The sequence below is a fragment of the Hyperolius riggenbachi genome, chromosome 1 (assembly GCF_040937935.1).
Source record: "Hyperolius riggenbachi isolate aHypRig1 chromosome 1, aHypRig1.pri, whole genome shotgun sequence".
NCBI classification, from domain to species: Eukaryota; Metazoa; Chordata; class Amphibia; order Anura; family Hyperoliidae; genus Hyperolius; species Hyperolius riggenbachi.
Window position 1 is genome coordinate 631623900 of NC_090646.1, and position 25314 is coordinate 631649213.

Sequence of the window (25314 nt, forward strand, 5' to 3'; positions counted from 1 at the left end):
CTGCAAAGCATTCTGGGGCCCTCCCCTGGCTGCTAGTGAGGTTAAAGTTTCAACAGCATGTAACAGTCTAGCTCACAGCACTAATAAATCTCGGGCAGAGTACACTGCAGGAGTCCGCTATTGTTCCTAGCCACATGGCTAATTAATATTCACTGCACAGTAGTGTTATTCATTAACAGGGTTTGTGAGAGTGGAATCATCAGGAAGCAGGCAGGACATGACGACACATTTGGCTTCATAGGAGACAGACAAACATGGAACCTGCCATGAGCTGTCAGGAGCATCATTCTCTGCAAATACTATATAAAAATTATGTGAAGTACAAACGTGGACAGTGAAATGCATATGTAATGTAAGTGCAGCCAATCTTTAGCTACTGATATATGTGTTTATTTTCTCTGAGACCTTATACCTAACAGCTCCTCTTTAATACATTGTAAAGGAAGCTGAGAGATGTCAGCTACCCCAGAGTTACCTCAGAGAACACGTTTACAGGAAGTCAGTTTTGAGAGGAATATTGAAACAAAGCTGATTGCATGACTGTTACGCCAATATTCTGCTTGTAAAGCTACTTGTGGACACGCTAGTATTTTAGTTGGCTGAGATGATTGTGTGTAACTGTGATGATTGAGATGGATGACTCTTATGTGAGTACAGGACGTGGTGATCTGCCGCATTGTTAGAGACACTGAAGCGAAAAAAAATGATGATATTATGATTTGTATGTGTAGTACAGCTAAGAAATAAAACATTAAGATCAGATACATCAGTCTATTTGTTTCCAGTACAGGAAGAGTTAAGAAACTCCAGTTGTTATCTCTATGCAAAAAAGCCATTAAGCTCTACCACTTTCAAAGTTGTGGAGAGGGCTGTTTTATGACTTTTATTAGCTCAACTGTTTCTGAACTATTTAATTTTTCTCTGCCAGAGGAGAGGTCATTAGTTCAGACTGCTCTGAAAGAATCATTTTGAATGCTGAGTGTTGTGTAATCTGCACATATTATAGAATGATGCAATGTTAGAAAAAACACTATATACCTGAAAATAAAAATATGAGAATATTTTCTTTGCTGCTAATCTTCTAGTAATTATTCATAGTAACCTAAATTACCTAAATTAATGTTCAGCGTTGCGTAATATGTTGGCGCTTTATAAATACAATAAATAATAGTACACAACCAATTCACTACATCATTTTTTCTTTAAAGAGACTCTGAAGTCTCCCTAAAATGAAGTTTTTACTTTAAAAACCTCATTAACATTATAGTCCGACCTAAAACGCAGCATAACCGCGGCTGAAAACCCCCTCGATCACCCTAAACTCACGGGGTACAGGGCAGGCAAAATGGATTTTGCTGCCACCTCTATGCGCCTCAATCAGCGCGTATCTCCGCCTCTCCCCCACCCCTCTCAGTGAAGGAAGCCTGAGAGGGGAGGGGGAGAGGCGGCGATCCACACTGATTGACGCGCATAGAGGCAGAGCTGTGCTGCCTCTTTGTGGAAGTTGCCTGCGTGTACCCCTGTGAGTTTGGGGTGATCGAGGGGGTTCTCAGCCGCGTTTTAGATCGGACTATAATGTTAATGAGGTTTTTAAACTAAAAACCTCATTATAGGGAGACTTCAGAGTCTCTTTAAGGTGCTCATACATCCAGCGATGTTGGGCAGATTTGATCAAGAGACAAATCTCTAATCCAATCTGATTGGAGAGAGATCTATCTACTGCCCATACACTGCAGGCCGATTCCCAATGAATTTCGGCATGAAATCTCTCAGGAGTCGGCCGAGCGTGCAGCGTCCACTGGCCCTGACGCCATCCCCCTAATGTGTAGTATTTTTTACCTGTATGTGGCCTCCGCTGGCTGTGGGCACACTCCCTCATCCACACATGCTCCCCATGTGGTTGCCGGGATACGTGCGGGTGCGTGTGACGTCACACATGTGTCCCTGTTACTCCGGCAACCACATGGGGTACGTGTGTGAATGAAGCAGTATGCCCAAAGCTAGCGGACGATAAGTAGTGGCTACGGGCAGGTGATGTGTGGTGCCCTGGGGGACACGTTAGGGGGGCAGCACTGGGGTTTTATCGCGTTCGTTGCTCGTCCCGATATCGCTCGCCGCTTGCGCCGTGCACCCGACTACCTGCCTGCGAGAATTGCATGTGAACTCTATCTGTGAGAGCTGTAAGTCTATAGGCAGCCTTATATAGAAGAGCTGCTGCATATGGGTAAAATGCCTGCTCGCTTGCATGTGAAGGTATAAATGTTGATGAAGACCCCCTAATGGCTGTAAAAGATTTCCTAAACTGTCATGTTGAAATGATATGAGAATGTACAAGCTATAGGGAGTTGTAATAACTGAAAACAAACTATAATGTCATCTGAGGTTTAGGGCAAGGCTTCCAGCAAGCAAGATGGCGCTTGCAGGTCTGTCAGGTGATCACAATTAGAAAATATAAAAGTAGATGCCACCCTCTCCTACCTTAAGCCACACCCTGAGGAAGCCCATTGGGCGAAACATGTCGGTGGGAGGAGCTACATGAGGCCGGCCTCGCTCACCGCTCCAACTTACGCTGCTTCTGAAACTGATCCCCGCAGGAGCACCGCTAGCCAGGCACACGCGGGTAGATCATCCACGCCAACTGCCGCTGACAGGATTGGGCAAGTTGAGCCACCCGAGCTCTGAAGGTACCGCACACACCCCCAGGGGAAACTTGCAAACAGGGTTATGGCAACCCCCTGAGTGAGGCTGTATACTCCTGCGGACTATACCTAGGCAATATAGCTGCTGCAAGTAACTGCTACGCTTAACTACTAACTGCTGTTTGCATAGAGCTTAACAACCAAGCATGTCTTGAAATGACCTAAACTGGACTGCCTAACAAACGCGCAACTAACGCTGCTCTAATGAGTAGGACTGCTAATGCAAATATTTTGAAGGCTGGAACTGTGGTTTCTTTTCGTGTAGGCAAACAAGCTTGGTGATGTTCTATAACCCATAACCAGCGTTAATTAGTACCTGCAAGCAAAATTTGAGCTCTGATGGCCATCATGAGTGTACCAACCTGTTTGGCAAGAGAATGAGTGGCATGTATGTATGTACATATGAAGTGGATGTGAATGCGGGGGCATGGTATGTCAGCCTTGAAGCTTTTACTGTGTTTTTAATGGTTTTAGTATTGTGGAATTGTTGCACACTCTTTTGATTTGCTCACAATAAAGATGAATTTTGATATTGGCAAGTGAGGCCTAGTCTAGCTTTTTGTGAAGTAGTGGTTTACCCAATGACCAACTGTAGCAGGTTTGAGGCCTCTGCTATTAACAGTGTAAAAATGGCATCAATTTAAATATTCCCCCTTGAAAATCAACAGGTGACTTTTGATTAGCTATTATAGGCTCCACCCATTTTCCTGAATATTAATCTCAGTCCCCCAGTGACCATCTGTGCAAAGTTTGAGAACCCTGCCATTAACAGTGTAAGAAGGGTTACCGTTTACGTTTTCCCAGTGAAATAAGTTTTGGGCTCCGCCCCCCTTTTTTTTTTTTTTTTTTTTTTTTTTTTTTTTTTTATAACCCCGGACACACAGTCACTCAATGAAGTTTGTGAGCTTTGGAGTCCTTGGCATCAAAAATGTGTATTTTCCCAGTGAAATGAAACAAATCTGATTAGCTGTTTGTGGCTCCGCCCCCTTTTCTGAATTTGAACCTCAGTGACCCAATGACCAACTGTTCCAGGTTTGAGGCTTGTGCCATTAACAGTGCAAGAATGGCAGCAAATTTAATATTCCCCTTGAAAAACAACAGGTGAATTTTAATTGTTTTTTTTTTTTAGGCTGCACCCACTATTTTGAATATTAATCCCAGTCACCCAGTAACCAACTGTTTCAAGTTTGAGAACCCTGCCATTAACAGTCTAAGAATATCTGCACTTTATATTTTCCCATGTAAAAAGTTAGTTGTTTTTGGCTCCGCCCACTATTTCTAACCTTGACATACAGTCACTCAATGACCAAGTTTATGAGCTTTGGGGTCTTTGGCATTAATAAATTGCATTTTCCCATTGAAATTAAACAAATCTGATTGTCTGTTTTGGGCCCGCCCCTTTTTAGAATTTAAACCCCAGTCTCCCAGTGACTGACTGTACCTGTAATTAAGAGTGTCAGAATGGCAGCATTGTAAATATTCTTGAAAATCAATAGGTGAATTATGATTGGCTGTTGTAGGCTCCACCCACTTTCCTGAATATTAATTGCAAATGGCAATCGCTTTCTGGAACGATTTTTACAATGATAATGCAATGCAAATGAAAATCGCAATCGCATGACAGAATTAATGAAAAATCGCAATCGCTGGCGTTTGTGATTGCGATTGCTAGTGGAAAAGGGCCCTCATTCAGGGACCAACTGTGTCAAGTATGAGAACTCTGCCAATAATATAATGGCTGAAATCAATCTAACAAATCTGATTGGCTGTTTGTGGCTCCACCCCCTTCAGTGAATTTGGACCCCAGTCACCCAATGACTGACTAACTATATCAGGTTTGAGGCCTCTGCCATTAACAGCGTAAGAATGGCAGCAATTTAAATATTCCCCTTTAAAATCAACAGGTGAATTTTGATTGGCTGTTGTAGGCTCCACCCACATTTCTGAATATTAATTCCAGTCACCCAGTGGCCAACTGTCAAGTTTGAGAACCCTGCCATGTAAAAAATGTAGTTTATGGCACCACAAACTATTTCTAACTTTGACATACAGTCACTTAATTACCAAGTTTATGAGCTTTGGGGTCCTTGGTATCAATAATTTGTACATTCCCATTGAAATTAAACAAATCTTATTGGCTGTTTGTGGCTCCGCCCTTTTCTGGATTTGAACCCCAGTCACCGACTGTACCGGGTTTGAGGCATCTGCTATTAACAGTGTAAGAATGGCAGCAATTTAAATATTTCCCTTGAAAATCAACAGGTGAATTTTGATTGGCTGTTGTAGGCGCCACCCATTTTCATGAATATTAATCCCAGTCACCCAGTGACCAACTGTGCAAAGTTTAAGAGCCCTGCCATTAACAGTGTAAGAATGGCTGCAGTTTATATTTTCCCAGTGAAATTTGTTTTTGGCTCCGCCCACTTTTGGACCTTGACACACAGTCACTCAATGACCAAGTTTGTGAGCTTTCAGGTTCCTGGAATCAAAATTGTGTGAATGAAGCAGTTTATCCACCAAGAAAATCTGATTGGCTGTTTATGGCCCCTTTCGTGAATTTGCACCCCAGTCACCCAATGACCGACTGTAGCAAGTTTGAAGCCTCTGCCATTAACAGTGCAAGAATGGCAGCAGTTTAAATATTCCCCTTGAAAATCAATAGGTGCATTTTGATTGGCTGTTGTAGGCTCCACCCACTTTCCTGAATCTTAATCTCATTCGCCCAGTGACCAAGTGTACCAAGTTTGAGAACCCTGCGATTAACAGTCTAAGAATGGTTGCAGTTTACATTTTCCCATTTAAAATGAATGGCTGATATTTGATTGGCTGTTTTATGCTCCGCCCACTTTTTCTGAATTTGTAACCTCGGTCACCAAGTGACCACCTGTGCCAAGTGTGGGACTCTGGGTTGATTACTGTGGGAATGGCAGCCTTTTCCATTTTTTTCCATTGACATGAATGGGTGAAATCTGATTTGCTGTTTGTAGCTCCGCCTAGGTATGCAGGGGGGGATGCGAGACCCACAGAACATATCATCCCAGGTAGTAAGGAATCTGTATACCAAGTTTCGCTCAAATTGGTCAAAGCGTTTTTGAGTGATCGACACACACACATACACACGAGATTTTATATATACTGTATATAGATTGTATGGTGTGTGATGGATTGTCAATTACTTGATGTACAGTTCCAATTGTTTCTGCGTTTTCAATTATTTTATTCAAGATTGGGGAAAAATTGAACATAGGTGTGTGGCACATTGGTCAGATTTTTGAATTGTTACAATCAGTCAGAAAAATTGATTGGTATTCTTGAATTGAACAGATATTTTAAAAAATTGTATGTTGTGTGGCCACCTTTTAAAGAGAACTAGAGGCCAAAAAAAAAAAAAAAACGATATTTACCTGAGGACAGGGAGGCTTCCCACGCTTTCCTTTGGTCTGTTGCATGAACTGCTACACTTTCCAATAAATAATCTACAAGATTAACTGCAACAGTGCCAGGCATCTTTTATCATTGAAGAAATTGTTTGCAGCCTGATGTTCCTCTGCACCTAGAGCACACGACACATGCACACTGTGGACTCCCATTGTATTAGTCACAATTTACATTGTAGTGTCGACTTTATTTTTTCTGTCATTTTATTAATTATATTATTTTCAGTACAGTTTCTTGTTAAAGACATATTCTAGCATGCTAGGAATATCTGTAGTGTAATATTCAGCCCCTTACAGCAGTGGCGTATCTAGAGGGGTGCAGGCATGGCCCGTGCCATGCCTGCCCCCTTCTCCCTCGTTGCTGTACCACAATACTGGGGATACCTCCCATCACCTATACTGGGGGGGGGGGGAGGGGGGTATTTACACTGGGGAACACCACTCATTACCTTTACTAGGGGACACATCTCCCACCACATATACTAATGGACATCTCTCACTACCTATACTGGGGGTGGGGGACTACTTATACAGGGGCACATCTCTCACTACCTAATGGGGGGTACTTATAGTAGGAGACCTCTCTCACTATCTATAATGGCGGAGGGCAATTATACTGGATGGACACCTGTCACTACCTATACCGGGGTTTCTCCTTATACTGGGGGGCTACTTAAAGAGGAACTCCAGTGAAAATAATGTCATAAAATTTCATTTTTACAATAATTATGTAGAAATGATTTAGTCAGTGTTTGCCCATTGTAAAATCTTTCCTCTCCCTGGATTACATTCCGACATTTATCACATGGTGACATTTTTACTGCTGGAAGGTGATGTCACTGGAAGGAGATGCTGCTTGCTTTTTTGGCAGTTGTAAACCGCTATTATTTCCCACAATGCAACAAGGCTCCCATAGTGTGATGTCAGAACCATGGTCCTGACATCACACTGTGGGAGGGGTTTCACCACAATATCAGCCACACGGACCCCCCGATGATCTGTCTGAGAAAAGGTAAAGATTTCTCATGGGAAAGGGGGTATCAGCTACTGATTGGGATGAAGTTCAATTTTTGGTTATGGTTTCTCTTTAAACTGAGGGACACCTCTCATTACCTGTACTGGGGGGCTACTTATACAGTATATATATTTTAGCTATATATGGGGGCTATTTATACTGGGTTGACACCTCTAACTACCTATACTGTGAGGGCAACGAAAACCGGAGCTAACTATACTGGGTGGAGTGCCTCTGGCTAGCTATTCTAGGTTACTACCTCTGGACACTTATCCTGGGGGGGGCTAACTCTAGATACTTATACTGGGGGGTGGGAGGGGGGGGCAAATTCAGTGTTTGCTATAGGTGCTATATTAACCAGGTATGACCCTGACTTACAGACTTACAAGGACTGTCAGATATGTTTTTGTGCAGTGCAGTTTGGATGAGTTTATTCACATTCACCTCCACAAGTGGTTTGAGCAAGGAGTAATGCCAGGCAGTTCAATCCCAACCAATCACATCTTTGCCCTGTCACCGCTCACGCAGTAAACTGGAACGAACTTGTGTAGCTATCAGATAGTGGCCCAGTCTCACCCGAGGGGCTTTTTATATCTAGACAAATATTCAGTACATTGAGTTCCACAGGAAAAGGTAATAAAGCCTGATAAAATATAGATGCACGAGATCCACCCTGAGAACTGTTGTTCTTGCCTTTTAGGCCCGGTTCACATTAGCGGTCGCCGTCCGGAATCGCCGTGCCGGAGCCGGACCGCTTGCAGAACGGACGGAACGGACGCACGGCATAGCAATGAAAGCCTATGCGTCCGTTCACATGCGTCCGTTTCGTCCGGACCGGATCCGGACCGGATCCGGACTCCGGCATAAGACCCAACATGCGCTATTTTTTGGTCCGGCTCCTCCGGCAGCCGTATCCGGAGCGGAGCCGGACTGCACCATCCGGCCAATACAAACCAATGAGAACCGGAGAGCGCACAACACACTGGCTAAAAATCCGGATGTTCTACCCCACTTCCTATGCGTATTGAAGAGGCGATTTTGGATGGGGACACATGGGCAAGCATTTTGGAGTGGAGCAGCAGTGATTTTAAACGTGCTGGAGATGTTGGCAGTATGTCGGAGGTGGAGGTGAGTGCTAAACAGCGGAGGGCCTGATTCCACAGGTCCACCTTCTGCTGACCTCCCAGACCCCAACATTTTTATTCCTTTTCTACTATCTTGCCAAACGGATCCGGATCGCATCCTGATGAACACCTGATGCAAACTGACCGGATCCGGATCAGAACCGTACGGTTCCGATCCGGTCAGGTCATCCGGTCCGTTTGGCAGAGAACCGCAAGTGTGAACGGGGCCTTAGCTAAGTGCTGCTAGAGTTAGGAATGGTTTTAGAATATTTCTGTCTAATCATGTATTGAACTCTGTGTGTGTTGGGTTTTTTGTTTTGCCACTAGATGTCACTGTTGCAAAACGGCATAACCCATAGCTTCATCCTCAAGTCACGGGAAGATGTGACATTAAGTAATAGTGAAGACTTCCTTCATTCCGGGGATGTTACATAATGCACTAGTTCACCTTGAATCATTTCTGATTTATCCAAAGGGAACCTGTTAGAACATAAGTATGTTTCCAAACATGATTCTAAAGCAGAGCAGAGAAACATTTTAGGCTACGGACACACTTTCAGTAACTGTCATCCCCAGGGATCAGGCTCAATCACTTGGGCGACAGTTTGAGGCCCGATACTGTACAAACGTGTTGCTAACGTTTTGGCTAGGAAAACGTCCTGGTGTTAGCCAGACGAGACGCAAGCCATTACGTGGTCTGATATGAGGATGCCTAAGAATCCCTCTTGCCGTTCCATGTGCGGCTATAGAAATTTTCATGCATGATGTGACTTTTTTTAATATATATTTTTTCTTTTTGTTGCTAATTGTCCATTTTAGTTTTTTCCCCTCCCATAAGTAAATTCAGAGTCAGTTTTTGATTTCAATAGGCTGCATTTCTTTGTCCAAATATGCATGCAGGGAAACACTACAGCCCCCCTTGTGGAAACAAGCCCTTAAAGTTAGAGACCAAGCAGAAAGTGGAAGGAAGGGTACTACTAGACACCAGGGGACGAAGGTGGACCAGTAGACAACAGGGAACTGTACAGGGAAGGGAGGGGGTCCACTAAACACCAGGAACTGTACAGAGGAGGGAGGACCACTAAACATTAGGGAATTCTATAGGGGAGAGAGGGAAGACCACTACACACCTGGGAATTGTATAGGGACGGGTGGCCATTAGACACCAGGGAACTATATAAGGGAGGGAGGTGGCCACTAGACATTGAGGATGGTCTAAGTTTGACATCCCAGGCGCTCTCTCCCTGTAGCTGCCACACTCTGAAAACCTTCCCAGATGTAATGACATATAGAACCCTTTGGGAACTCCCCCTAGTGGCCAAGGGCCAGCAGTCACAGGGCTGTATGTAGCTTAGATTTTGTGCGCTAGACAGTGTGTGTGATGATTGTTTGCGTCATACAGGAATGCTACAACTTTGCCTGCAGGCAGATGTACCATATGTCCAGCCGCCCTGACTCAGACACAGAGATAACCAGCATGGGATACACAGGGGGTCGGACACTGAATCATTACTTTACATGAGTGAAGGCTTCACCATTCTATCCTGTGGCTGTTCTGCTTGATGTGTTTTTGTGCCTCACTGTGAGCTTGTCTTTATTCTGTGCACCGCAGGTCAGGGAGCAGTTCCACCACGCTGGCTTCATGGCGGATGTAGATCTGGATCAGGGCGCCACTCTCAATAAGAAGATCAGGAACGCACAGCTTGCGCAGTATAACTTCATCCTCGGTGAGAGAAATTGATTTGTTCTCAGGCATGGATTCATTTGTATGTGCATAAAACACAGCAGCGCACCTGAAAGCATAGCTGTGTGTGTGTTTGCTGCGACATCGCTATGATGAAGACACGAGAGGCGAGGGCTTAAAGGATACGTGCAGCGAGACACAAGTAATTACCCGTAATTCAATCGCTGCCTGGAGAAAATAATGCATTTCCAATTTCTGACCTTTCCGATGTGGTTTTCTGTTCCGCATCCTCTGGCTGTTTCAGAAGCATTACAGTTTCCATCACTAGGCTAAATCATGTACTGGGCAGGCAGGCAAAGCAAAGCATATCATTACTGTATTTCACTGTGGGTAACTAAGACATTATTATTGTTATCAGGGCTGTGGACTCTGTACCAAAATCATCCGACTCCAACTAGTTTATGAAACCACTGACTCTGACTCAAGGTACCCAAAATGGTTTAGACTCCGACTCCTTAGTCTAATTCTTACCAAGGTTGTGGATTTGGTACAAAAATCATCCGACACCCGACTCCGATTTCTCAGTTTATGAAACCACCCACTCCAGGCACCCAAAATTGCTCCGACTCCACAGCCCTGGTTATGATTACATTATGCACATCTCGCCCCAGATCTTTCAGAGCACATACAAAGTTTGTAAATTGCCCCTCAGAGGAGATAATAATCTACTCCCTACTATTTTCAAAGCCTAATGCCCCTAACCTAGTCTAATGCTGGGAATACACCATAAGTTGTTTTTTTTTCCAGCAGATACATAGTTCGAGAGATAATTTCCGACATGTCCGATCTTATTTTCGATCGTTTTTCTGATCGATTTCTCATAGAAGTGAATGAAAATTGATAAGAAAAGTTAAGAAAATTGATCGAAAATACGATCGGACAGTACATCGCCTGAAAAATCTCATTGTGTATTCCCAGCATAAGGTCACTTTTGGGGGATCCAATTAACTTCTTAGATTGTTTTTGACAATGTAAGAAACCCACGCAGGTATGGGAAGTTTACGAATTAATGGGCACCCATGACTTTTTTACTAGTATTTAGTAACATACCATTTGATTTCAGCGTGAGATACAACAGAGACACTAACCTCTCAGGCCTGTTACACTGATCAGCAGCTGCTGTAGCACGCCATGTGTAGGTGAGGCACATGCTGCCTATTGATTCTTAATAGAGCTTTTAGTAATAGCTTTCCTTCCTCGTGGCAGCGTTTGAATGAAGCCCTCACAACAGCAGAACGAGAGGTCTGTCCTCACGACCAATAAAGCAGCAGCCTTGTACGCAGGCGGACACACACTTATCTCCGGCACGCTGCGGCGGTCTGAAAACGTGTGTACAAGTGGGAAACGATCAGAAATTCTGTATTTCAGTAGAAAAGGATGACTTTTGCCAGGAGTTCAATGCAACCTATAAATGTGTCTCATAGGCTATTAAGTCATTTACCATGTTAAAGTGTTTATCTGGTCAACAAGGTAACTGCTGTGTTTACCCACAGTGCTTTGCAGTCTTTTATAAACGGTACATCATATAATAGGCTTGTAAAAAAAACATTTGAGGGCAAATATAGGACAGAGCTGTACACGGTGCTTTGAAGCCTTGACAAATGATCTGTTTAGTCATTTTCAAACAAGTACTAAAAGTAGATGAATACAGCCTAGTTAAATAAAAAGGATTTAAAGAGACACTGAAGCGAGAATAATTCTCGCTTCAGAGCTCATAGTTAGCAGGGGCACGCGTGCCCCTGCTAAAACGCCCCTATCCCGCGGCTAAACGGGGGTCCCTTCAACCCCAAACCAAACGCCGCCCCCCCCTTCGCAAAATCAACAACCAAATTGGTTGTAGATTTTGCTGCTGCTGGAGGCAGGGCTAACGGCTGCAGCCCTGCCTCACAGCGCGTCTATCAGCGTCGCATCGCCGCCTCTCCCCCGCCCCTCTCAGCGAAGGAAGACTGAGAGGGGCGGGGGAGAGGCGGAGATACGCGCTGACAGACGCGCGTGAGGCGGGGCTGCGGCGGTTAGCCCTGTCTCTATGCGGAAGCGCTCCCCCGCTGCACGGAGGGGGATTTGGGGGTGAAGGGACCCGGGTTAAGCCGCGGGATAGCGGCGTTTTAGCAGGGGCACACATGCCCCTGCTATCTATGAGGTCTGAAGCGAGATTTATTCTCGCTTCAGACTCTTTAATTTATCAAGGTTACTTATCTCAGGTTTCCTTTAACAGTACTTTCTTTACAGCATCACCTTAACAGCTGATTTCTAAGAATTCCAAAAAAACTGAAATTAGAGCATACCTGTCAAACTCTGACCTACGGGCCAAATGTGGCCTGCAGAGCTGTCACATTTGTCCACAAGGGCTTTCCCCAGTTTACATTGTTTGGCCCACTCTAGACCACCAGGGAAGTTATATTGGCGGTGAAGCTCAAGATCGTCAGAAAAGCTATATGGGTGAGTGAGAGGGTAAGCAGTAGTCACCAGGAAACTATATAGGGGAAAGGGGGGGGGTCAATAGACACCAGGGAACTGTTTAGGGGAGGGGGATGGGCACCACTAGACAGCTGAACACTGTATGGGGAGGATGTGGGGCCACTAGACACTAGGGAAATATATAGGGGAGGGAGGAACACTAAACACCAGGGAACTGTATCAGGGAGGGGGGACCACTAGACATCAGTGAATTGTATTGGGGAGGGGGCACCACTAGACATCAGGGAACTGTGTAGGGGAGGAGGGACCAGTAGACACCAGGGAACTGTATAGGAGAGGGAGAAAGGTCACTAGACACTCAGGAACTGTATGTGGGGGGGAGGCAACTCAAGAACTTTATAATGGAGGTGAGCACTAGACATGTTGGCCTGGTCCCAGTGTTTAACCACTTCAGGACCACAGTCTTTTCGCCCCTTAAGGACCAGAGCCTTTTTCTCCATTCAGACCACTGCAGCTTTCACGGTTTATTGCTCGGTCATACAACCTACCACCTAAATGAATTTTACCTCCTTTTCTTGTCACTAATACAGCTTTCTTTTGCTGCTATTTGATTGCTGCTGCGAGTTTTAGTTTTTATTATATTCATCAAAAAAGACATGAATTTTGGCAAAAAAATGACTTTAACTTGCTGTGCTGACATTTTTCAAATAAAGTAAAATTTCCTATACATTTGAGCGCGAAAGTTATTCTGCTACATGTCTTTGATAAAAAAAAAACCATTCAGTGTATATTTATTGGATTGGGTAAAAGTTATAGCGTTTACAAACTATGGTGCCAAAAGTGAATTTTCCCATTTTCAAGCATCTCTGACTTTTCTGTGCACCTGTCAGGTTTCATGAGGGGCTAAAATTCCAGGATAGTACAAATACCCCCCAAATGACCCCATTTTGGAAAGAAGACATCCCAAAGTATTCAGTGAGAGGCATGGTGAGTTCATAGAAGATTTTATTTTTTGTCACAAGTTAGCGGAAAATGACACTTTCTGACAAAAAAAAGAAAAAAAAAAGTTTCCATTTCTTCTAACTTGCGACAAAAAAAAATGAAATCTGCCACAGACTCACTATGCTCCTCTCTGAATACCTTGAAGTGTCTACTTTCCAAAATGGGGTCATTTGTGGGGTGTGTTCACTGTCCTGGCATTTTGGGGGTGCCTAATTGTAAGCACCCCTGTAAAGCCTAAAGATGCTCATTGGACTTTTGGCCCCTTAGCGCAGTTAGGCTGCAAAAAAGTGCCACACATGTGGTATTGCCGTACTCAGGAGAAGTAGTATAATGTGTTTTGGGGTGTATTTTTACACATACCCATGCTGGGTGGGAGAAATATCTCTGTAAATGACAATTGTTTAATTTTTTTTACACACAATTGTCTATTTATAGAGATATTTCTCCCACTCAGCATGGGTATGTGTAAAAATACACCCCAAAACACATTATACTACTTCTCCTGAGTACGGCGATACCACGTGTGGCACTTTTTTGCACCCTAACTGCGCTAAGGGGCCCAAAGTTCAATGAGTACCTTTAAGATTTCACAGGTCATTTTGAGAAATTTCGTTTCAAGACTACTCCTCACGGTTTAGGGCCCCTAAAATGCCAGGACAGTATAGGAACCCCACAAATTACCCCATTTTAGAAAGAAGACACCCCAAGGTATTCCGTTAGGAGGATGGTGAGTTCATAGAAGATTTTTTTTTTTTTTGTCACAAGTTAGCGGAAATTGATTTTAATTGTTTTTTTTCACAAAGTGTCATTTTCCGCTAACTTGTGACAAAAAATAAAATCTTCTATGAACTCACCATACTCCTAACGGAATACCTTGGGGTGTCTTCTTTCTAAAATGGGGTCATTTGTGGGGTTCCTATACTGCCCTGGCATTTTAGGGGCCCTAAACCGTGAGGAGTAGTCTTGAAACCAAATGTCGCAAAATGACCTGTGAAATCCTAAAGGTACTCATTGGACTTTAGGCCTCTTAGCGCACTTAGGGTGCAAAAAAGTGCCACACATGTGGTACCGCCGTACTCAGGAGAAGTAGTATAATGTGTTTTGGGGTGTATTTTTACACATACCCATGCTGGGTGGGAGAAATCTCTCTGTAAATGACAATTGTTTGATTTTTTTTTTACACACAATTGTCCATTTACAGAGAGATTTCTCCCACCCAGCATGGGTATGTGTAAAAATACACCCCAAAACACAATATACTACTTCTTCTGAGTACGGCGATACCACGTGTGACACTTTTTTGCAACCTAGGTGCGCTAAGGGGCCTAACGTCCTATTCACAGGTCATTTTGAGGCATTTGGATTCTAGACTACTGCTCACGGTTTAGGGCCCCTAAAATGCCAGGGCAGTATAGGAACCCCACAAGTGACCCCATTTTAGAAAGAAGACACCCCAAGGTATTCTGTTAGGAGTATGGTGAGTTCATAGAAGATTTTTTTTTTGTCACAAGTTAGCGGAAAATGACACTTTGTGAAAAAAAACAATAAAAATCCAATTTCCGCTAACTTTTGACAAAAAATAAAATCTTCTATGAACTCATCATACACCTAACAGAATACCTTGGGGTGTCTTCTTTCTAAAATGGGGTCACTTGTGGGGTTCCTATACTGCCCTGGCATTTTACGGGCCCAAAACTGTGAGTAGTCTGGAAACCAAATTTCTCAAAATGACTGTTCAGGGGTATAAGCATCTGCAAATTTTGATGACAGGTGGTCTATGAGGGGGCAAATTTTGTGGAACCTTTCATAAGCAGGGTGGCCTCTTAGATGACAGGATGTTTTGGGCCTGATCTGATGGATAGGAGTGCTAGGGGGGTGACAGGAGGTGATTGATGGGTGTCTCAGGGGGCGGTTAGAGGGGAAAATAGATGCAATCAATGCACTGGGGAGGTGATCGGAAGGGGGTCTGAGGGGGATCTGAGGGTTTGGCCGAGTGATCAGGAGCCCACACAGGGCAAATTAGGGCCTGATCTGATGGGTAGGTGTGCTAGGGGGTGACAGGAGGTGATTGATGGGTGTCTCAAGGTGTGATTAGAGGGGGGAAATAGATGCAAGCAATGCACTAGCGAGGTGATCAGGGCTGGGGTCTGAGGACGTTCTGAGGTGTGGGCGGGTGATTGGGTGCCCGCAAGGGGCAGATTAGGGTCTAATCTGATGGGTAACAGTGACAGGTGGTGGTAGGGGGTGATTGATGGGTAATTAGTGGGTGTTTAGAGGAGAGAAGAGATGTATACACTGCACTTGGGAGGTGATCTGATGTCGGATCTGCGGGCGATCTATTGGTGTGGGTGGGTGATCAGATTGCCCGCAAGGGGCAGGTTAGGGGCTGATTGATGGGTGGCAGTGACAGGGGGTGATTGATGGGTGGCAGTGACAGGGGGTGATTGATGGGTGGCAGTGACAGGGGGTGATTGATAGGTGATTGACAGGTGATCAGTGGGTTATTACAGGGAATAACAGATGTAAATATTGCACTGGCGAATTGATAAGGGGGGTTCTGAGGGCAATCTGAGTTGTGGGCGGGTGATTGGGTGCCCGCAAGGGGTAGATTAGGGTCTAATCTGATGGGTAACAGTGACAGGTGGTGATAGGGGGTGATTGATGGGTGATTGATGGGTAATTAGTGGGTGTTTAGAGGAGAGAATAGATGTAAACAATGGATTTGGGAGGTGATCTGATGTCGGATCTGCGGGCGATCTATTGGTGTTGGGGGGGTGATCAGATTGCCCGCAAGGGGCAGGTTAGGGGCTGATTGATGGGTGGCAGTGACAGGGGGTGATTGACGGGTGATTGACGGGTGATTGACGGGTGATTGACAGGTGATCAGGGGGGATAGATGCATATAGTACACGGGGGGGGGGGGTCTGGGGAGAATCTGAGGGGTGGGGGGTGATCAGGAGGTGGCAGGGGGGGGGATAAAAAAAAAAATAGCGTTGACAGATAGTGACAGGGAGTGATTGATGGGTGATTAGGGGGGTGACTGGGTGCAAACAGTGGTCTGGGGGGTGGGCAGGGGGGGGTCTGAGGGGTGCTGTGGGCGATCAGGGGGCAGGGGGGGGGAAATCAGTGTGCTTGGGTGCAGACTAGGGTGGCTGCAGCCTGCCCTGGTGGTCCCTCGGACACTGGGACCACCAGGGCAGGAGGCAGCCAGTATAATAGGCTTTGTATACATTACAAAGCCTATTATACATATGTGCAGCGGCGATCCGGGTGCTAGTAACCCGCCGGCGCTTCCGAACGGCCGGCGGGTTACTACGAGCGGTGGACGGAGCCAGTCCCCGGCGGCTGATCGCGTCACGAATGACGCGATCGCCGCATAGCCACTCCCGCAGCCGCCCCCGCCGATGGGCGTATTGCGGTCGTTTGGGCCCGGACTTTGCCGCCGCCCATCGGCTGGGGGCGGTCCTCAAGTGGTTAATTCAGGTCTATTTCAACTTTACACAACTGAATTAGAGGTTTTCCGGTACTGACAGCGAGCATGCTGTAGGGGTGTCTTTTCTACACCATACTAAAGTCTTTCTCTCTTTTTCAGTGGTCGGAGAGAAGGAGAAGACCAGCGAGACCGTTAACATCCGCACACGAGATAACAAGGTGCACGGCGAGCGCACAGTCGCTGAAACCATCGCCAGGCTCCTCCAGCTGAAAGAATCCAGATGTAAAACCTCTGAAGAGGAATTTTAACACTTCCTGTCTCCGACGTGCGAGGAACGGCGGTCATTCTTCAGAACGGCTGTCATTCCTTGGAACGGCTTCATAACGAAGTACCAGCATATGAGCCAAACACAACAAAGATGCCCCTTAATTTATATCTCCAGCTTATTAGGAAACGCTTTCTCAGGGGACGGAAGGGTTTTTATTCTCCAGGTTTATGTAACCTTTTCACCTCACAACTTTCTTGATTATTTTTTTTTTAAATGTCTGTTTTTCATCCTGTCCTGTTCCCTTCTGTGGGTGGGGGTGGTTTACAAATGATTGTGGGGGCAGCGGTATCCGCTCCGGGGGAAGGAAGCCGGTCTGCCATCTTGTAACGTTACACAGGTTAGAACAAATCCTCACTGGAGGAAGAAGACCAGGCTGTACAACAATACTTGATTAATAAACAGGAGAAACATTAAAGTCATATCTGTCTTGTGCCTTAACGGCTTCTCATTATTTGTTTATTGGCATCTGTATAGAGTACATGCAAGATGGATCACCTAAAAGGCAAACTGCACTACAGAGAGTGATGCTACTATATACTAATCAATGTGTTTCACAGATTAGGCCATCAACCTCATCAAACAGGAAGTGATTAAAAAAAACAAAAATAGCACCTGAGGCGATTGATTCAGCGAGTCAGGCCTGGGTGTTGTGCTTTTCCCCTCACTCCCTTAGTAAGCTGCTCCTATAGGCCAGCTTACTAGACCGGAACCAGCTGGTCCTCTCACAAATATCTTGAGACGGTGACAGCTGACCAGTGGAATCCGCTTCATGAAGGGAGGGTTGGAAATAATTTAGGACGCGTGAGTCCTGGGGCCTGTTCACACTATCAGCGGTGCTGAGTAGTACATACAGGTGAAACTCAAAAAATTAGAATATCGTGCAAAAGTCCATTTATTTCAGTAATTCAACTTAACCACTTGAGGACCACAGTGCTAAACCCTCCAAAAGACCAGGCTTTTTTTTCTGTAATTGGCCACTGCAGCTTTAAGGCCAAGCTGCAGGGCCGCACAACACAGCAGACAAGCGATTTCCCTTTTCCCCCCACCAACAGAGCTCTCTGTTGGTGGGGTCTGATCGCCACACCCCTCCCCCCCCTCCACCAGTGTTTGTTTATTTTTTATCAATATTTGTTATTTTTTTTATTTATAAACCCTCCCACCCCCCAGCTGGCCAATCCTGGCGATCGGCTGTCATAGGCTTCTGCCTATGAGAGCCGATCACTCTCGTGTGCCCCACGGCTGTCCCCAGTACAGCGCTGCCGATCGCAGCGTTGTACATGTAAATAGACGGCGATTACGCTGTCTAACGGGCTTCCGAGCGGCGATCTCCACTGGGAGACTGAAGAGGGGGCGGAACTCCGCTCCCCCCAAACAGGAGATGCGCGCGCATCCTGCGCATGATCTGCAAACTGCAGCCCTAGGACTTGACACCAATCGGCGTTAGGCGGTCCTGGGGCTGCCGCCGCGGCCACGCCCATGGGCGTGGAGCGGTCTTAAGGTAGTTAAAGGGTGAAACTAATATATGAAATGGCCTCATTACATGCAAAGTGAGATATTTCAATCTTTTGTTTGTTATAATTCTGATGATTATGGCTTACAGCTTACGAGAACATCAAAATGTCAGACCATTAGAATATTGTGAAAAGGTTCAATATTCTAGTCTCAAAGTGTCACACTGTAATCAGCTAATTTATCCAAAACATCTGCAGAGGGTTCCTATTTCATATATTAGTTTCACCTTTTTAAAGTGAACCTTACCTGAGCAATAAAAAAAAGTTTTGCTTACCGGGGGCTTCCACCAGCCCCCTGAAGAAGTCCTGTGCCCGCACCGTCACTCAACGATCATCCGCTCCCCTGCCGCGGCTCTGTTTTGTTTTGGCCACTGGCCGAGCCAGTGCGGCCCTGGAAATGCACGTCCTTGAACGCGCTCACGTCCCTGTGGCCGTACTGCATATGAGCAGGACTGCTACAGGGACGGGTGTGCAATCGAGGACGTTTAGTCCCCAACGTAACTGTTATGTTTTGTTTTTTTTCATTGTAATTTTTTTTTTCATGCTAAAGTTTTATTTGGTTATTTATGGGAGAGTGTAGGAGGTAAGGGGTTAATTTTAAATCATTTGTAGGTCTCGTTTATTAAAATAAATGGATGTAGGTGTAATTTTACTATTTGGCTACAAGATGCCCTCAGTCATTAGCTTCCTGCGCCTACTTTTAGTACGTGAATAGGAACTAATGCGTTTAAGTGTAACTTAGGCCCCATTCACACTAGAGCATTTTGCCAGCGATTTCGGCAAAACGCTCAAACGCTAGCGCTTTTTAAAGCGCTAGTTTAATAAAACCCTATGGGCCCGTTCTCACTTGGGCGATATGCATTAATCGCCGGTGATTAACGCAAGTCGCCAAACGCGTAGCCTGCAACATTTTCAGGCGATTTCCCGGTGATCACGTTTCAGTGCTATAGAAGCGCTAAATGCAATCGCGGGAAAATCGATGTAGTGTCCAGTGATTTTTCCACGTGCAATTGTGGAAAAATCACTCCCGCAAAACGTATGCGCTTTCAAGTGTGAATGGGGCTTTAAAGTGTTTACAAATTACCACAGGCATCTCATTGATGCCGCAATCATTGAGACGGGGACCTAGATCAATGAATGGGATTAATTTATTTCCATGCTAGCGTTCAGCGGCGAAAACGAGCGTGGCAGGGCGTGCACTAGTGAGTGGGAGCGTGCACAGCGTCAATCCTAGCAGAGTACGAATATTTACTCCCCTGAGGCTTAGAAGTTTTTAGGGAAGTGTATACAGTATAGACCAAAAGTTTAGACACACCTTCTCATTCAAAGCGTTTTCTTTATTTTCATGACTATGAACATTGTAGAATCACACTGAAGGCATCCAAACTATGAATTAGCAAATGTGGAAGTATAGTACATAACCAAAAAGTGCGAAACAACTGAAAATATGTCATATTCTAGGTTCTTCAAAGTAGCCACCTTTTGCTTTGATTTCTGCTTTGCACACTCTTGGCATTCTCTTGATGAGCTTCAAAAGGTACTCACCTGAAATGGTCTTCCAACAGTCTTGAAGGAGTTCCCAGAGATGTTTAGCACTTGTTGGCCCTTGTGCCTTCACTCTGCTCACCCCAAACCATCTCGATTGGGTTCAGGTCTGGTGACTGTGGAGGCCAGGTCATCTGGCGCAGCACCCTGGTCAAATATCCCTTACACAGCCTGGAGGTGTGTTTGGGGTCATTGTCCTGTTGAAAAATAAATGATGGTCCAACTAAACGCAAACCGGATGGAATAGCATGCCGCTGCTGTGGTGGCCATGCTGGTTCAGTATGCCTTCAATTTTGAATAAATCCCCAACACTGTCACCAGCAAAGCACCCCCACTCCTCCATGCTCCACGGTGGGAACCAAGCATGTAGAGACCATCCGTTCACCTTTTCTAAGTCACACAAAGACATGATGGTTGGAACCAAAAATCTCAAATTTGGACTCATCAGACCAAAGCACAGATTTCCAGTGGTCTAATGTCCATTCCTTGTGTTCTTTAGCCCAAACAAGTCTCTTCTGCTTGTTGCCTGTCCTTATCTGTGGTTTCCTAGCAGATATTCTACCATGAAGGCCTGATTCACACAGTCTCCTCTTAACAGTTGTTCTAGAGATGTGTCTGCTGCTAGAACTCTGTGTGACATTGACCTGGTCTGTAATCTGAGCTGTGGTTAACCTGCGAGTTCTGAGGCTGGTGACTCGGATGAACTTATCCTCCGCAGCAGAGGTGACTCTTGGTCTTCCTTTCCACATGTGAGCCAGTTTCTTTGTAGCGTTTTTTTTAGACTGCACTTGGGGACACTTTCAAAGTTTTCCGAATTTTTCGGACTGACTGACCTTCATTTCTTAAAGTAATGATGGCCACTCGTTTTTCTTTACTTAGCTGCTTTTTTCTTGTCATAATACAAATTCTAACAGTCTATTCAGTAGGACTATCAGCTGTGTAACCACCTGACTTCTCCACAATGCAACTGATGGTCCCATCCCCATTTATAAGCCAAGAAATGCCACTTATTAAACCTGACAGGGCACACCTGTGAAGTGAAAACCATTTTAGGTGACTACCTCTTGAAGCTCATCAAGAAAATGCCAGGAGTGTGCAAAGCAGTAATCAAAGCAAAAGGTGGCTGCTTTGAAGAACCTAGAATATGACGTATTTTCAGTTGTTTCACACTTTTTGGTTATGTACTATACTTCCACATGTGTTAATTCATAGTTTGGGTGCTTTCAGTGTGAATCTACAATATTCATAGTCATAAAAAAAAAAAAAACTCTTTGAATGAGGTGTGTCCAAACTTTTGGTCTATACTGTATACTGTACTAGAAACATTAACTGGTTAAAGAGGCACTGTAGTGTCATATAGTAGAATGTAGTAACTTTATTCAGGATACCCACTTTTACAGTAATTTTCCTGGTTTCAGCATTAGATACACTTTCTATAGCTGTACAGTGCAGTATGTTGAATGTAGCTCCGCCCTCCAAGTGATGTTTAGTTTAGGCTGTTAAGTTATGCAGAATTCTCCCAGAGCATTATTTTCATTGTACAAGAAAGGAAGCAGAACCTATCTGCAAGCCAAAGCACTCAGAGTCATGTGTATAGCAAAGTAAAAAAATATATTTATTAATTCACATTAAAACCCCATAGAATGGGGTAAGTCTAGTCACACACATATAAACAAGAATTGTGCCATTAAAAATAATCAACGGTCTGTAAGCCCACTCAGCATGCCATCAATTAGCAACCTGGATATGATCAAGTCCTCCTGATACAAATCAAAGTATGTCCTATGTAGACACCATGTGAATTAGGTCAATGATATCATTTCAAAGAAAGACCATAGCTTGACTTAAATAGCTGGTTGGAAAAGCAGGCGCCATGAACACATCAGTGGCCTCATAGATTGGTGGTAGTATGTGCTTGTGCATATGGAGATCCAAATGTAAACTGATTCTGTGCAGACCAGTATGGATTCTGCTGCCCATTATAACCAGATATCAGATGTAGGCAAATGTAGATGTCCAATCGCAACATCCATGCAATCACTTGTAAAACAAAGTTCCAATAGGAAGCACTGGCTTGTATTATAGCTACCACTCCTGAAGAGAGTTCGTTTTTCACAGGTCCATGCGCCACTCAGAAAAGACCATCAGGCTGGATGGAAGTATGGCTGGTATTCACTGGTGTGAAGGAGGCATCCAATGATGCAGGTTGCGGGCTGTAGAGGGCTTGTTTGTCGACCGGTTTCGCCGGTGTTCCGGCTCCTCAGGACCCCAGACCGTATGTTTTCTGTCTGTGTACTCGCAGGCATATCCCACGCCATAAGAGACGTTCTAACCGGAAATGCGTCAGCCGCATCTAAAACGAGGCGCGGCCAATGCGTTCCAACCAGCCCGGGTCCGCCGGAAGCCAACGCGCTCGCCCAATGCGCTGCCGGAGGATCCGGCCAGACATGCGCAGACAAAAAGGGGAGAGGCCAGCCCCCGAGAGCGTACGTCACTCTCTGGACACGCCTCCCCTGTCTGCGCATAGGTGAAAGTAACCACCCACACGCCGGGGACCCCAGCGCGCCCATAGCACAGAACACAGTGAGGGGGGCAAAGAATAAGAAAGGGGAAGAAATAGAAAAAAAACAATCACATAGAAGGGAAAAACAAAAAGGGGACATAAAAAGGGAACGGGAAGAAATGACATGAAAAAATAATACGATGGAAGGGAGTGGTCTGTGCATAGGGCACGCCCCAGACCCAAGCGTGCGGCGGAACAACACCACCGAGCTATTAAGGGGAAACCCGCTCAAAGAATTAGGAGTATATTCGACCCATACATTTTACAATCATATTCAAAAAGTCAAAATATCACAATGAAACCAAAAATAGCAATAAATCTAATTCCCATGAAAAAGGGGGATAAAAGATAATCTCTATATTTAACTTAAATTCAAACGAAGGATCCCTACCCCCACTGCGCATAATATGCACCATAATGGGGCAGAGAGTCCCTCCAAAAAGGAGGAAAAAGAGGGAAAGAAGAGGGAGCGCCCCCTATCCCCAACAGGGGGGAGGGGGGGAAAGGGGCAGAGCCAGCCCCAAAGTAGAGGGGCAACATAAGATCCCGCTCCGTAGCAACCAGCAAGCCATGCACAACAGAGGGAGCAGCCAACACAGTTGACCACACTTGGCAATATCAAGTCACAAAAAAGGGGAGTATTTTAATTCATCATTCAAACCTGGTGGGACCGTTGCTTTGAGTTCATATATCCAGCGACATTCGCGCTGTAATACCAGCTTCTCAAAGTCTCCATCTCTCAATGGTTGGTGAACGCAATCCACCGCACTAAAGGTGATAGTGTTGGATGAGTTGAGTTCACATGTAATCACATGTCTAGCTACCGGAGAAGGCAAGTTATGCCCCACAATATCTTGTGTATGTTCATAAATGCGTCTGCGGAAGTTGCGTGTTGTCATGCCAATGTAGAAGGCATCACACGTGCATTTCAATACGTATATAACACACCTCTGTGGAGCAATTTACGAAATGTTTAATCTGAACTGTGCTCTTAACATGGGGAAAGGTGTTATTATTGGGGAAAGGTGCATTATTTTCATTGGCTTCAAAATTATCACAAACCAACATTCTGCAGAGCTGCACCTGACAGGACTAAGGGCCTGTAAACACAAAAAATCACAAGCGCAAACGCAGTGCAATGCATCTTGCATTTTTTTAATCAAATATCTACTTGCGATTTTTGTGCACTTGCGATTTTGCTGAGGGTTTCTTTTCCTGGTTTCCTGATTGTTTACCAAAAAAACCCCCAAAAAAACATGCATTGCCTTTTTCATGCGTTTGCGTAAAAAAAAAGAAAAACAGTCCTACAATTGTGTTTTTCTAAAAATGCATTGCACCAGTGTGTACAGGTATTCACGATTTTCATGATTTTTCACAAGACATTGCAATTTAAAAAACGCATTCAATTTTAAATTGCAGTGCAATGTATTTTCTTCATTATGTTATTTTCACTACAGTTCCTCTTCAACCCTAAGACCCCCCTGGTGGTGCCTAACCCTAAGACCCCTCTGGTGGTGCCTAACCCTAAAGGTGCCCATACACTCGTCAGATTGGCAGCAGATAGATAAGAAATGCATCTGATGGTCTATCTGATGGTCTATCTGATGCGTTTTAGAACATTTTTTACCAGGATAGAATTCCAACAGATTTCAGTTTGAAATCTATTGAAATTCGATCTGATGGCATTTTTTTGCCATCAGATTTCCATTAAGGCCAATGCAAACTGATAAGCAATCTCATCAGATCGACCTAAATTTTCCACCCTGCAAGTTCGATGGAAATCCATCGAAATCGATCGAAATCGGCCGTCGATCGGTCGATTGGCCAACCGATTTGCAATCGATTGATCGATCGATCGATCGGGATCGATCGGTCGGCCAGAAAATCGGCTGAGTGTATGGGCTGCTTAAGACCCCCCTGGTGGTGCCTAACCCTAAGACCCCCCTGGTGGTGCCTAACCCTAAGACCCCCCTGGTGGTGCCTAACCCTAACCAGCAACCCTGCACAAATGCGTAGAAATGATAACCTATTTGATGACGTAAACAAAATGACAAACTATAAAGTTGCAATTTTCAAAACCATAACATAAATATTTCAAAAACTTTAATGTTCTAATGTTGAAAACGATATTTATTGGGCACCCGAATTTCTACTTTGGGCGTCTATGGAACGCCCAAATCGTCCATTAGCCACAGGCACCCACATTTCCATGCTTCCTCTCGGAGTCCCTAAATTCCTACATTATTACACTGACCATCAGCTACAACGTGCCACGTGTGTGTAAAGGCACATGCCCATTGATTCCTCTTTAGCCTTTAGTAATTGCTTTGTATTCTCCTGACAGAATATGAATGAAGCTTTGACAGCGGTGGAATAAAATAATGATTGTCTGGAGTCTCTGGACAATAGAGGTGCTGCTCTCTGCTCAGGTAGTTAACACACTCGACTGCAGCACTTACTGGCCTCTGAAAACACTTGTGTATAAAAAGCGATGC

General features: G+C 44.9%; 1 protein-coding gene across 1 annotated transcript in view; it reads left to right on the forward strand.

Moving 5' to 3' along the window:
- TARS1 (threonyl-tRNA synthetase 1) overlaps window positions 1–17619 on the forward strand; it is a 71201-nt gene extending 53582 nt beyond the window's left edge. Inside the window, exons 18-19 of the mRNA XM_068251241.1 lie at window positions 9888–10002; window positions 17032–17619. Coding sequence (XP_068107342.1) covers window positions 9888–10002; window positions 17032–17180 — 264 coding nt within the window. The 3' untranslated portion in view covers window positions 17181–17619. The remainder of the gene's footprint in view (window positions 1–9887; window positions 10003–17031) is intronic.
- The last annotated feature ends 7695 nt before the right edge of the window (window positions 17620–25314 follow it).